Here is a 16,144-nt window from a genome sequence, read left to right on the forward strand (position 1 = left end):
CTTCAATATGACTTACACGCATTATACTCGCCCGTCATGATCAGAGGTCTGATCGGGGTGAAGCATTCTCTGTTGAAAATGAAATACGGATGTGCTATGATACTTTTAAATAAGCATAGGAAGGATAAAACTCCAGAGAGTAAATTAGCATACAATAAACAAAGGAATTTTTGTGTTTCACTAATAAGAAAAAGTAAATACAAATTCTTCAACAACCTTAATGTTAAAAATATAACTGACAATAGGTTATTCTGGAAAACAGTAAAACCATGTTTCTCTAACAAGACAGTTACAAGTGAAAATATTACCTTAGTTGAAAATGGGACTACAATATCTCATGATAAAGATATTACTGAAATATTCAACAATTATTTTGGCAGTGTTGTTGAAAATTTAGGCATAAAGTCATCAAATATACAACCTTCAAGTAATGAAAACAGACCCAAAGATCAAATAAATTCGATAATACATAAATATAAATCTCATCCTAGTGTAGAAAAGATAAGAAAAAGCGCAAAAAGCAACACAAAATTTTCTTTTAAACAAACTGCATTTGAAGATGTTGAAAAATACATTCGAAAACTTGATCCAAAAAAGGCGCAGCAAAAAGATGATATTCCTACTAACATCATCAAAGAAAACAGTGATATTTTTAGCCAATTCATTACTGAAAATTTTAATCAATCGTTAAAAAGTTCTGAATTTCCAACATCTTTGAAAAACGCAGATATTACTCCTACACACAAAAAAGGACTGCGCACTGAAAAGGCGAACTATAGACCTGTAAGCGTCCTATCGAACATCTCAAAAATCTATGAAAGATGCATGTATGACCAAATATACACCTTCTTCGAGCCATTATTTTCGAAACTTCAATTTGGTTTTCGCAAGGGGCACAGTTCACAACAATGCCTCATAAGTATGATTGAAAAATGGAAAAACAGTCTTGACAAAGGTGGCACATTTGGAGCGCTTTTAACTGATTTGTCTAAGGCATTTGACTGCATACCACACGAGCTATTACTAGCAAAACTTCATGCATATGGCTTTGATATGAACTCTTTGCTGTTTATAAAATCGTACCTAATTGACAGGAAACAGCGAGTGCGTATAAATAACAATTATAGTACATGGAAAAAAATAAAATACGGCGTACCGCAAGGATCAATTTTGGGTCCTTTGCTTTTCAATATATTTTTATGCGACCTTTTCCTTTTTGTCCCATATATGGACATTGTCAACTATGCTGATGATACAACCCCATTTTCAATAGGAAAGAATATCAACGAAGTTATTGAAAAGATTGAATATGCAGCAATTATAATATTTACTTGGTTTGAAAATAACGGTATGAAAGCCAACCCAGAAAAATCACATTTTTTTACTAACAAAACTGATGTACGATTAAAAGTTTGTGATGAACTTCTAAACAATTCTCAAACTGAGAAACTGCTTGGTATAACCATAGACCACAAACTTTCTTTCGAGGAACATGTTAATCAGCTCTGTAACAAGGCAGGCCAGAAAGTTAGTGCGCTTGCAAGGTTATCTTCCTTCATGACATTAGACCAGCGAAAGCTGATTATTAATGCTTTTGTCACTAGTCATTTTTCGTACTGTCCATTAGTATGGATGTTTCACAGTCGTAAATTAAACAATAGGATAAACCATATACATGAAAGAGCACTAAGAATTATCTATCAAGACTATCAATCCTCATTTGAAGAGCTTTTATCAAAAAATGGGAGCGTTACAATTCACCAAACGAACTTACGCATCCTTGTTACTGAGCTGTATAAAGCTAAAACAAAAACAGGTCCAGAAATGTTGAATGAAATTTTTATTTTTCCTGAACCAGTGTATAATTTGAGGAAGGACAAACTTAAGAGTAACAAAATATTTTCAGTGAGATATGGGATCGAAACACTGTCTAATGTTGGGTTAAAGCTTTGGAACTCTTTGCCTAACGAGTATCGGAACGCTGGTACTTTAATTGAGTTTAGAAACAAAATAAGAAACTGGATTCCAAACCATTGTCCTTGCAGAATATGCAAAACTTTTATACCTGAATTAGGTTTTCTTTAGTTTCCCCGTTGTCTTCCTTTGCCAGTTGTGGAGCGGGAACTCAGTTAAACATGTCTTGCGGTGCGACGGTTTAGGTGGGGTGGTATCATATGAGAATATTCTAGCCTTATTATCTGGTTGTATATTATTTTCTCTCGACCCCTGCCTGGGAAGTTTGACTGAGTTCCTGGAACCACCACTACATAGCCTTGACATATTTTTGACATATTATTTATATTATTTAAAATACTTAAAAAAAAATGGTATATACGGTATTCCTTATAGATTTTTTATATTCAGTTATTTATTGTTTTTAGTGTTTTTAAAGTTGACTTTAATTAGCCTCAGAGCTACATTTTCTTGTAAATTTGTCAACTATAAATAAATTAATTAATAAAAAAAAAATAAAATAATAATAATAAAATAAATATTCACCTATATGTATACACACCATCCGGATAAACTACCTGAGTTCATCACTAACATATTGCCGCACGTGGTGTAGTGGGTTCGTCTGCGGCTCTTAGTTCTGGGGACCGCGGATCGAATCCCGCTCACTGCTTGGCAGTATGTTACTGATGAACAAAGTAGTTCTTCTTCAATATAGCTGTCTTGTCTTAACATATTATGTCCAAGATTGCAAATTCATAATGAAATGTTGGAAGATTTACCTAATGAATGTAATGTAATACTTGAAAAACTTTTGTGTTTGCAATGCTATGTAATATACAAGTAATACCCAAGATTTTATTGCTTTTAAGATATTATAACAACAACACTAATACCTTAAGGGAATAAATTTTCTCAGGAATTAGTTTTCGCTAATTTCACTAGTTTTTGACAATTTCTTGAAAAATAGTTCCTGCAAAAATTATTGGGAAAATTCGGATTTGCAAAATGATTTTCTGAGTTATAGTTCCATTTTGCCAAAATATTAGAAAAAAGTGGAAATTAATTCCCTTAAAACTGAAAATCTGCATAAATGAAATGCACTAACACTTTTAGTTTAAATATTTAAATAAAACCATGGTAAAGGATACTTTGGTTGTGCTTAGACAACATGGAAAACATAAGTTTCTGTATGGCTCTTTAGGATACCAATATTACTAGAAGGTATCCCTAAGAGCTACAGGCAGTGAATATATAATGTTTTACAAAATAAGTTTTTGAGGAAACAAACTCTGAAAACTTTACCATTGTAAATTTTTTTTGGAACAATTAAAAAGTTTATACAGTTGTGCAGTCTAGGGAACGATCCATCGTTACCCGTGATTTGAAGCTGATGGAAATGATCAAAACATTTTTTCGTTTCCGCGAAGTAGACGTTGCCGAATTTTACATTATAATATAAAATTATTATAATTTGAAATATTGTCAAAGGGAAACGACTTATTGTTACTGTCTTTATTGATTTGCGGAAACGTTGCGGAAACGAAACGATCGTTTCTGCCAAATTTCCAGGCCTGTTATAGTAAATTTTGTTCATGGTTTCCTTTTTAAACAGGAAGTAGGAGTAGTATCAGCAGTATAAGGGACACCCTTCTAGACAGCATATAACTTTCTACAAGTAAATAAAAAAAAAATATGTTAAGGGTGTATATACAAAAATCTCCTTAATTTTAAAACAGTAAAAGTTCGAACTTTTATTACCATTTAGAAAAAATTCCACTAACAGGCAATATACTGCATATTCTGTCGTTTTTTAACGATACCAAATAGAAATCAATAGAAATCTCCGGCAAAAACAATATCACTGACAAAATTTTTATAAACACAAGGCGATAATAGGAATGCCCTTAATATAGGAAATTAATGTTTTAAAAATTGACGTTTTCCAAAATAAAACACAAAAATCAACTTCAGGTACTAATGTAAGAAGGTATGATGTAGAAGAAAGAAAGTATCATGATATACAAGAAAATTTTTCTTACTCTTTCTTATGCACATTTTTTAATCAGCACATTCTGATATAAACATTATTATTGCACTTGAAGGTCTTTGTAACACTAGGGAAACTAACTTACAAGGCAATGAATATCAAAGAGTTAAAAAACAAGATTGTGCGAGTACACGAAGTCTTAATTCAAAATGAATAATAAGAAATTTATGAATTATTTCTTGCATATTCATAACATTATAACCAAACTATAAATGAGTTGGCATGTTTTAATCAAATAGACACCTTGCATTTTATGTTCGATATTGCATATTTGACCAATCATCCAAGTAAGATATGGTAAGACAACAACGTTTTACTGCCTAACTTTGCCTACATGGCGCAAAGTTCAATTAGCAATTAATTCTTAATATTTTTGTTTGTTGTTTGAGTGTTGTTGATCTGATAATAAAACACATACAGAATAATGTGACAGGGGCACCTGTATACCTTTTTTATAGCATTATTTTACGTATGTTCATACATACATAAAATACTTACGCCTAGTACCACTTTCTCAGTGTTTAAAAAGTCTAACTATTGTTTTTAATCACTTATGATTTTATTATGAGTGGTGGAAATAAGTCCTGTCAATTTGAACAAAAAAACAGTATTATCAAGACTGTGCATGTGCTTTGATACACATTTTTTTTTTTGACTAGTCACATTTTTTTCTCTAAAAATAATCTATGCCTTTTAAAAGTGACCATTATACAATGGTTGTGATTGTTAGTTCCTGTGCAAGAATAAATTTAAATTTGGGGATTGAGGGATAGTCAAAATGAAACTAAATTGCCATTTGACTTTGGAAAAGAAATAAACAGTTATATTTTGTTTGTGAGTATTGTTTCCTCAAATAATTTTTTTTAAAAAAATCTTCTGAAAAGTTAATTACACAACTTATAAAAGCCATAAACATACTTTTTAAATCCAAGGACACCATTGTTTAACAGGGTAGCCACTCATTGTAACGAAAAAAAATCTTAGTACATCTAAGTATATTTATTTCCCTGTATACAAACCAAAATTCCAATATAAAACAAGGAAAGTGTAGAATGCAAAGCCTCATCATGGCTGCTATGAAACTTAGATTTATTTAGATTAGAATGAGTACATAGAAATTTTCGAAATAATTACCTAAAATAAAAATAACTACTCAAATAGCTATTTATTTTTCTCCTTACATATTTTAGTAAATATTATCATTCAATTTTTCTGTGCAAATTGTATCCAATAACACACTCCTAGTACTAGATTCATGTAAAAAATACTATTAACTACAACGTTGCTGCAATGGTAAGCAGATAGATAAAAAATAGTAATAATAAAGTTGTATATACTGTCACTTCAACGACAGAGGTATAGCCTTGAAAGTTAATAGTATCTGATTCCTGTTATGTATCCTTAAGATGCTTTTTAGCTATAGCCATGTTAATTTATCATTTATACTTTCAAGTTTTGTTTGTATTACACAAGGTAGCAGTTGAAACCATGTGTTTTTTAGTCACATAGTCATAGCCATGTGTCCATTTACATTATATGGCAGATGATTTTATTCATGAGCAATACAACTATAATGGCTTTAAAAAGTAGTAAATTTTAAATACTAAATAATAAATTATTTCTTTCTTTTACCAGGACTTCTGTGATAACAGTATATTATGTATATACTAGTAGATAAACCCCGTGGAAAAATCCACTTAGGAAGAATAAAATGAAATATAAGGGTCATTTGAATTTTGATGACGTCATCAAAACATCCACAAAAAAAGACTTAGAACTTGTCTTACGTTGCCTCTATTGTATAGAGCTTAAACTGCTGATCAAGGAAATGTATATGATCATGTGCTTTTGATGAGCCATAATAAGACATAAGGGATTTAAAAAATTTTGCTGACGTCAGCAATGACCTGTCAAAAGCCCCCAAATTTTTTTAGAAATTTGTATACCTGTTGCCTTTATCCTATAGATCTTGAAACCCTGATCAAGAAAATGTATAGGATCATGTATCTTTGACAAACAGTAGCAAATATATTGGGGTTTGAATGATTTTTGAAGACGTCATCAACCTGTTCATTCCGAAATGGATTAGGGGATCCAGGTTTGGGAAACTTACCCAAATTGGTCCCAGGTGGTCCCTAGTTACTCATGCGGTGAAAAATCATTGATGTCACCACCTCATTTCCAAGTTATTTAGCCTCATAGTTTCAGATTTATTGTAATGGCTTCACTAATTAAATAAAAGATAATGACAATAAAGTAGTATTATTGACATTGGCCGTAACGTCAGAAAGTTTAACATATTAAACATGCATTTTTTGGAGAAATCAAAGGAAAGTGAACACATTCAATTTGCCTGTTACAGACAGATGGACAGACACACACATTCTCTGTATTATCATTGGGATGACTGTAGAGTTATCCTGTGTAAATATTCTGTAATAATGATAATAATAATAAAAAAGATGAAAAACATTAATCCAAAATGTCATTGTAATCATATATTACACTTTTTTAAAAGGATGCGGAATTTAAATCACCCTAAAAATGGCTAAACTTTTAAACAACTGCTAAACATTTTGCATAGGCAAAACAAATAGTCAGAAATTAAACAACTTGTTTGGAAAATATTTGGTTACATAACGAACTATTGCCTTTTCCATGGTGCGAAGTTTAACAAAAATAAAACAAGCCTTAGAAATTTAACTTGCAGTGACACTACTTAAGAACTTGCCATAAATCAGACAAAGCAAATCAAAGAAAAAAGCAGAATCTGTCTTTCTTTATATACTTAAAATGAAACAAAATATACATAAAATTAAAATTGTGAAAGTAAAACCTAAACATTCTGACTAAACACTTTTAGCTTATTCTAAAATACTTTGGAAACAAACAATTCCCTGTTAGGGCTAATCATACACACGTTAGCCGCGTCTAAAGAATGATGGGGGCATTTTTCGCTAAGGAACTAAACTATGTTTGGGGAAAAGTGAAAAATATCAATTGTTTATAAAAAAGGGAATTTTGCTACATACCTGTTAGCAATTTAAAAAAGATGATCCAAGGAAAAATAGTGTAAGAATAGGTGCAATATGATTACCTAGTTGCCAAGATACGAATGATATCTTCTGCTGTAGTCTGGTTGCCCTCTTTGTCATCATTCTTTATTACTTCATTAATCAAGCATCTGTATTAAAAAAAGTAATCAAAAATAAACACAATAAGGTATTAGTAGCCTAATATAATTTTTGACAGCTTTTAACCAAAACCAACAGATTTACAATTAATATGATTAATATCATTTACAGCATTTTTGCTGCTTCGTTATTAATACTGCTGCAACTGATTTCAGTTCATCAAACTATATCCATGTCTAACTTTGTTTGACTGAGGTATTTAAGCTTAAGTGAAAATTATTCATGTTAGCTGGTTGTACCTTAATAGCATTAATATAACTAAGTGTTGCCTTAGAACTAGGATATTTATGTTATGAAGAGTAGTAAACATGATTAAAATTACTAACCTTAATAATTCAGTAACTTGATCTTCACTCAATGCAAAACCATCTACAATGCTAGTTAACAAAACAGCAGAAGTCTCTGCCAGTTCTGTTGCAGCTGCAATAGATTCAACTAGTGGGGGTATTATGCAATTAATAAACACATCAATATTATGCTCTCTTTTTAATTTTTGTAGCACATCAATAAGTAAATGTTTCTCGAGCGACAACAAAAATCCAAATATCCTAAATGCAATTGTTAAGACTGAAGATCAAAAAAATAATTTCTTGATACAATTTACAGTTAAAGTGCAGAAGTACATGTATTGCAATATTTCCAAACTAGATGAAATCCAATGATAAAGAATCATTGCGCTAGTAAATTGACAACAAAGAAACTACATTATTCGCGACGTTTCGGATGTTCACACACCCATTTTCAAGCAATCAAAAACGTACAATGTTCTCCTAAATATATACAAGTTTAACAGCAACCATAGTTACAGATTAAATACTAATTGTATAAATACAATGGAGCAGATCTAATGTTGTTATTCAACTGGGGACTATCCCGCATTATGAACAAACTCTCTTTAATCTCTAGCAAATACCGGTTGTTACCCCTAGAGAGTATACTAAAATCGTCAAGAGATGATGTGGTGCGACAGGCTTTAAGATGATCTTTAATTGCCGTGCAATTAGATGAGGTTGATTTCTTACCTGTTAAGGGAGACATTAGATCTGCTCCATTGTATTTATACAATTAGTATTTAATCTGTAACTATGGTTGCTGTTAAACTTGTATATATTTAGGAGAACATTGTACGTTTTTGATTGCTTGAAAATGGGTGTGTGAACATCCGAAACGTCGCGAATAATTTAGATGAAATCCACTAGCCTTTAAAATCCAACTAGTATGTGAAGTTTGATTAGACCCTACTGAGTTGCCTAAGGTGAGTCCCAGATTAAAAAAAGAATAGTATCTACAGGGTAGTTTCTGCCAGATAATTATTGAAAACAAGGGAACATTTCTGAAAAATGCGATGGCTGCACATAATACTAGTTGTTACTCTGTTGAAAAATCCAAAAAACTCATGTTTCACAAACGTCAGTAAAATATAATGCTTTAGTTATTTTCTTTGTCTGTAAAATGAATATAAAACTCCACAGAAACAGACAATGTCTATTGCAAGTTATACTAATCCTTTAGAAAATCTCAAATCACCATTACCAACCTGGGTGAAAATTTTTGGACATTTTGATATACCATAATGTTGATGAGACAGAGAATTCCTTCTTCATACCAAGCTGGTTCAAGAAACTGTAAAAATAATATGTATAAAATTTATGTATTAATCACAAAATTTAAACAAACACTCGCACTACTATTTAAGTGACGGACTAAGTTCCTCATTATAACTGGTAATTAACTTTAACTCGGCTTTTTATGTAGCAAATATTTTCTAAGTTAACGAGGAATGCTTCAGTATGACATCATTTTCACTTTATGCTCATATGACATGCCTGAGAGAATTTTTACCATTTTACCATTTTTTAAAAGTTATACCAAATTGACATAGATTTATCCCGCCTACCAAGGAAAACTCTGTTCATACGGGAAAATGAATTACTTGCATACCAAGATATTTGTAGGCAGGTACATATTTTTCCATATGAATGCAATAAAAAAATTTTAAAAACCAAGGAACCAAAAAAAAAAAAAAAAAATTTTGTTGGTTCCTAAAGAAATAATTCCTATATATACAGCCCCCTATCATATATCTTGTTAATTTCTCTTACATTAAAATAGTGTCCTTTCCTAGTCTGCTGATTTCTGAAATTTGAATACTTGTAGAGGTGATGTACAGAGAGATGGAAATTAATTTTGTGGGAAAACCTTTTAATTTTGGGCCTTTTGTATCAAATTATTGATTTATGTAAACTTATTCTCTTTATATCAAAAGGTTTGGGGACAGACACACTAAAAGATATCCAATTTTTTTAAGAAAAAATAATTTTCTGAGGAAACATGTGGTCATGTTGTTTTCTCATTCTAATTACTTCATTAATCAAGCATCTGTACTAAAAAAAAGTAATCACAAATGAACAGAAAAAGGTATTGGAAGCCTTCTAATTTCTTACAGCTTAACCAAAACCAACAGATTAGGACCATAAATGATCAATCTCATTTGAAAATCAATAATATCATTAAATGATCAATATCATCTGAAATTCGACTACTCATTGGGGTGGGGTACAGAGACAAAAAAAGTTTCCACACCCTTGCAAATTAATTTTGTGGTGAAAATCTTTTCATTTTAGGCCTTGCATAAAATTATTATTTTTAATATGTAAACTTATTCTCTTTATACTTAAAAGGTTTAGGGACACACTAAAAGCTTTTCAAATTTTTTGTGAGAAAAATAATTTTCTGAGGAAACATATTTTCCAAGTATTATAAATCAGGCGAGAGTGTAATGGAAGATTTGTTACTTGTTTGTCTAGCATGAGTTTAAACTTTCACATAGAAATTTTTTCTATCCTTATACATCATAGGTTTGAAACATGATAAATCATTAAATAATATAGATATTATCATGTAAAGCGAGTTTATTTTAAGCTAAATCTGTTATCAATGATCAAAATCATCTTTGAAAAGCGAAAAAAGGACACAACATAAACCGAACTTTTATAAAAAGAAATAATTTTAATCCATTTATTGTCTCCCTTTAGGTCTGGAAAAAGTTATTCACTTTAATAACTGTGATCTGATTGGCCGATTTTGATCCTCTAATTATCTCCTGAATTAATAAATACACAGATGATTTCAATCATAGCCTGTCGATGACAGCTGTGGCTGCCAAAACTATCTATATTATTCAATAACAATGACTGAACAAATAAGTGGTAATAATTTTTAAATGATAAATCATCTTGTTTTAGTTGTTAACATAGAATCGCCTTGTTTACTGAGGTATAGGCCTGGAATTACATGCTATTAACAGGATTTATTAGCTAAAAATAATTTTAATTTTTATATTCTTAGTGTTAATTTTGTTCTAACTTTTAAGTGAATTAAATTTGGTTTGTTATAACTTGTTTGTATCATCTACATAATACACGTATACATCTGTCTGTCACGCAAAATTGCAACGCAAATAGCAAAACTTGCGCAATGTTGTATAAAAGAAAGGGTGAACCCATGGATTTTTTTACGGGCCTCCCACTAGTTGCTTGAAATACCTTAAATAAATTCTTTAATGATTATTACCTGAATAAATTCTTTGAAGATTATTAAGTTTTAAAAGTCTGGCATACCTTTAAAATAGCAGCTAAAATGGCCTTCTTTAGGTCCTTGGCTAACAGTGCCTTTGTACTAATTAGAGCAACAATCATATAGGTTGAACATATATAATCTTTGCATTCAGACTTTAATCCAGCATGAATAAAAGGCAGCAGCAATGATAGTAGTTCTTCTTTGATTGTCATAGATACATCAATCACAGCAGCAAGAGCTCGTGCATGGAAGGAAAACAATATCTTTAAATCTGACTTCATATTGGGATGCTTTTTGGTAATGATTAAGGCTCTGTTGGCTATTTCACAAATAAATGAAAGGAAATTGTTGTCAGCAAGAGCATGTTTTACCAACATTTCTGTATTAAACCCAGACCCAGCGTTAGAACAAGGTATCAAACAATCCCACAAACCACCCGTTTTCTTTTTGTCGAATAACTGAACAATCCGTCCAAAGAGTTGAGTTTCATGGTAAGGCAAAATACATATCATAAGAGCATTTTTGTCTAGTGTTTGAACTCTAAATTTTCGAATTAACCATTCCAATGCCTTTTGAGCAGGCTTTAAAAGCAAGTAAGGTGAAAGAAGAATCAAAAATTCTTCTAGCGTTTTATGTAGTTTCTCATTGAATTTCTTATCTTGCATATTTCTATCAATATCGAGGGCAGTTTTGCCAAACAAGGAACTGGAAAACATATTGAAGATTGGATCAATTGAAACCAACTCATCAAATCCACTTTTACCAATATTAAAAATTGCATGATTGGTTAATGTAGCAGCTGTTTTTGCATCAAAAAGCAAGGAGTCTTTTGATGACAAATTCTGGTGAATAGATGGACCCCCTGGGATCTGTAATTTCTGCAGTTGCTCTGATAATGACATTTTTAACTAAAAACAGAAATTTCTTATAACATACAGAAGAAAAACATCAAAAGACCAACTTACATTTAGTAATTTTCAATAAATAAATAATTCAGAAACGATCTGCAATTTATCCTGATTGCTAAACATTAGTAAACAAAATATGGACATATCTTATTGAATATAAAAAAATAAAGGAGAGATGTTGCACAAACCTGAGCCAACAAAAAAATATAAAATATATATGTCTTATGTTTTCAAAAATTCGACAATAAAAAAATTCGACAATATCTGAAAATAAAAGAAACAATAAAAATTAACCTATTTGATTTTAAGTATAAGCTGCTGTAAATACACCAATATTTTTAAAAAAACAATAAAATCGTGATTAAACTTACTACCTTCTTTACGATCACAATAAGCAGATAATACATTCTGAATCCATAGAAAACTGAATTTGGTTAAATTTGAAAAACAGTACCCTAACTTTTAAATAGCCTGATCTACTTTTTGTTAGCAAAGACTATTAATATTTCATGAGTATATTTTTACAATAACAGTCATTTTATTTTTTGTTTGTTACTAATCAATAGTGTGGCAGACGTTGTCGACAACCAGTGACTGCAGCTGAAACGTCCCTTAAAACCTTTAAACTTCTTCACAGGTTCTGTCAATAGAAAATAGTGTAAAAACTTTCACAGAGCTTGGTGGTCAGCTATTGTGAAATGGTTAGAATAAGTATTTATTTGCACTCATATAAGTAAAACAAATTTTTCAGTATTTCCAGTTACCCTATTCGTAGATCAAAACTCTATCTTTGTTTTTACAATGAAACTGGGGCAACAAAAATCGTTCCCCATTCCCCTCAAACAACAAAATTTTGTGGCCTGGTAAAGGATGATATCTTTGAGGGTACTAATCTAAAATTGATAATTACATCTTTTAACTGTCTAAAATTTCTCATAGAATTAGGGCGTCAGTTTTGGCATATCTACTCATAGTCTTGTCAATGAAAAAAAGGTGTGCGCATGCCCAAAGTTAGGTCTAATGTGTCAAGGTGTGCAATTTTTAATTCTCCAATTACTTTGTCAACAACGGAGAAGGGTGTTATGACAAGCACATTTTTCCTTGTATTTTCGCATAACATTCAGTTAATTAATATTTTTTTTCCAAAGAAAACAAAATTAATGATTTGTCTCACCAAAAAAAATGTTTGAATTAATTTTTTCTCTTGTTTTCATTAAAAAAAAAAAAATTGCATGCTCAGAAACTTGTTTTTAAAATAGAAAGTGAGATATATAGGTATAAGTAAACCAGCATGATAATGTGCACCATCTTCCAAAGATAATGTGCATTATCTTTCAAAGATAATGCACATTATCTTTCAAGTGAGAGGTTGTGGGCTCAAGTCCCACTCGATCCATCATCTTTGCAGCACTTGGGAAGATAATGTGAAGGTTTAGTTAACATTTTAAAAGTTATTTAGCCAGTATTTTTCTTGTGCTGTTTTAAAAGAAAAATTATTTTTGTGATATATTAATATTTATTATATTATATATTATTATATTATTATTATGTAAAATTCATAATGAATGAGGGTATTACCACAAGCATATTCTGCCTTGTTTTTTGAATGCATCCTCCCCAAAATGTTGATCTGCCTCAATAAAGAAAATGTGTGGAAGCGTGCAAGTGCTTTCGCACACATTAGAATGACAAGACTAAATACTGCTGTATTTGGGGCATTCCTGGGCCATCATTTGACCTAAATTAAAAATGTAAAATGAAAAAAGTTTGACCACCATTTCTACTTTTAAGAAAAATTGAAACAATATGGCAAAAAACAACAATAAACCCTGCAATGTCATTCAGAATGTTTTTTCATTGATGGGCACAAAAAGAACCAGGTGCATCTTTAATTTCACGTGTTAAAAACTTTATTCTTAGATCGTCTAGCATTCAAAACAAATTTTGATTTTTTTATAGGGTTAAACCTAAAGTATATTACAAAGATATAAACAGATTAGAATAAGACAAAAGAAAAAAATGTTCTTCTTGATTGGCATAGAGAGAAAGTGTAGAAGTCATAATAGGAGCACTGCTAAGCAATGGAAATACAAAGCAATTTCACTGTGTGCAAAAAATTAAATTGCATGGGTAAAGTAACGTTACGTATGCATGTGATCAGGTATGTACGTGAGGTATTAACACACAGGTTTTAAACTCTTGTAACTACTTTTTTTATGAGAGGCCTTCAATTGCCAGTGGTTTCTGTAATCAATAGGCTGCAAAAGTTTTACTTTGGCAGGGGTGTAGCCGCTGTAGATTAGTGGTTATAACTCAACATGGGCAAGTGAATGTATGATAACATTCCATATAAAGAAAATGGGCAAGATGGTACACTGTGTGTGTGTCATTTGATGTTGAAGAAAGTTGTCTGTTAGAACGCTGACGCAAATTAGGTTAGCGTAGCTGAAAACGAGCATTAAATCCAAGACTTTACATTAAGTGTAGCCCGTCCTTGAAATAATATACAGGGTATATCTCTCCATTGGTGAGGATGGCCATGTAAAATATGCACATCTATCTGCCTATCCAACCAATGTTAAAAATATGCTAGCTGCACTTCTACCAATGTCTGCATTATGAAAGTTTAAAGTCAACTGTTAACACTGACAAGTGAACTTTGACAAGTTCAAAGAGTGTGTTACTTAGACAGAAACACCATTGTTTATTGTTTGTGGTTACGATCTTTGAAAATCCACCAAATTTCCCTGGGGTTGGTGGTAATGTCTTTACCAAAGAAAGATACAGATAGTTTGGGCAACCTTTTTCAATAAAATTTGTGAGATTCTACAGGGCTCAAAGAAAGTAAGGAAGGAAGTGAAAGTCTTTCTCATTTCTGGTACAGTCTATGTACAGCAATGCTAGAAGTCAGATCATCATCATCATTATCATCATTCTTGGCTTAACGTCCGTTTTCTATGCTAGCATGGGTTAAACAGGGTATATTAATGACTCTCTTCCAATCTGATCTAGACTGTTAGATTTAAACTCAACTTCCTCTGTATCAAGTCTGTCCTTATAACCTCCTGCCAAGTCTTTCTTGGGCTGCCTCTGCGCTTTGCCCTAGAAACTATTAAGTCTCTACACTTTCTTACCCAATTATCCCCCTGTATTCTTTCCAAGTGCCCCAGCCAATTCAATCTTCTTATCTGGATAACATCTTTAATTCTACGGATACTTAGCCTGCTTTTTAGCTCATCTGAACTCTTTCTGTCTTTCAGACTGGTGTTACACATCCACCTAACCATTCTCATACCATTCCTCTCTAAACGGTCAAGATCTTCCTGCTTCAACGTCCATGCCTCACTACCGTACAACAAACACTTCTTACACAGGCCTCATACAACCTACCTTTTAACTCAATTGACAAGACTCTGCTAGTCAACAAAGGAAGTAACTCTCTGAACTTTTTTCAAGCAGAATCTATCCTGCAAGTAACACTTCTTCCAACACCCCCTAACATATCACCTAAGTAACAGAAGTTCTTAATTATCTCTAACGAGCCACTGTTGTGCATCATTGAAGCTGGAAACACTTCATTCTCTATAATCTCACCTTTGCAACGCTTGCATACAAACTGAATGTCAGCTCTTAACCTTCCACCAATACTACTGCACTTCTTCTGTACCTAATGCTTGCAAATCTGACAAAAAATTGAGTTATTACCAACCCCTTTCATGCAAACTTCACAAGGCCACTTTCCAACTACAAGGTCACACTCGGCTGCAATGCTACTAATGATGACTTTAGACTTTGCTGTGTTCACCCTTAGCCCTTTCTCTTCTATTCCTTTCTTCCACTTCTCAAACCTTTGAACTAATTCTTCCATCGACTCTGCTATGAGAACCAAATCATCTGCATACAATAACTCCCATGGACAACCTGTTCTGAACTCCATCGGCAGCTCTTCTAAGACTAATAGCACAAAAAACAAAGGACTAAGTACAGAACCCTGGTGTACACCAACATTAACACTAAATTCATCACTAAGTGAATCGTTAATCCTGACACGACTTCTAGCATTGCTGTACATAGACTGTACCATTGTAATTAGTCACTCATCCACACCTAATTTTCTCATAGCCCACCAAACAACTTTACGTGGCACTATATCAAAAGCTTTCTCTAAATCTACAAAGGCAAAATAGAGATTCTTTCTCTTTCCTAAATACTTTTCCTGAAGATATTATTTCGGTTTGTCTGTTCAGATTCATATTACTGTGGAAAGTTTATCATTTCTTGAACATGATAGTTTAGTAGGCGACGTTTCGGGAGATCCTTCTCCCATTATCGGGCAAAGTAAATAATTCTTCTAAGCTACCCTTCTCTCCTCCTCTGTGCTAGCCAAAACACCTTCATCATTACGTATACACTTCTCACCTACAACATCTTGAATAGTTTTCCTCATTTGCTTTGCTATC

At 32.0% G+C, this 16,144-nt stretch overlaps 1 protein-coding gene across 1 annotated transcript in view; it reads right to left on the reverse strand.

The window, feature by feature from the left end:
* LOC130648890 (HEAT repeat-containing protein 1-like) overlaps positions 1-12,082 on the reverse strand; it is a 30,806-nt gene extending 18,724 nt beyond the window's left edge. Inside the window, exons 1-4 of the mRNA XM_057455009.1 lie at positions 10,818-12,082; positions 8,735-8,820; positions 7,524-7,745; positions 7,101-7,187 (exon numbers count right to left, since the gene is read on the reverse strand). Coding sequence (XP_057310992.1) covers positions 7,101-7,187; positions 7,524-7,745; positions 8,735-8,820; positions 10,818-11,678 — 1,256 coding nt within the window. The 5' untranslated portion in view covers positions 11,679-12,082. The remainder of the gene's footprint in view (positions 1-7,100; positions 7,188-7,523; positions 7,746-8,734; positions 8,821-10,817) is intronic.
* Between the last annotated feature and the right edge of the window lie 4,062 nt (positions 12,083-16,144).

Source organism: Hydractinia symbiolongicarpus, chromosome 7 (assembly GCF_029227915.1).
Source record: "Hydractinia symbiolongicarpus strain clone_291-10 chromosome 7, HSymV2.1, whole genome shotgun sequence".
Lineage (NCBI taxonomy): Eukaryota > Metazoa > Cnidaria > Hydrozoa > Anthoathecata > Hydractiniidae > Hydractinia > Hydractinia symbiolongicarpus.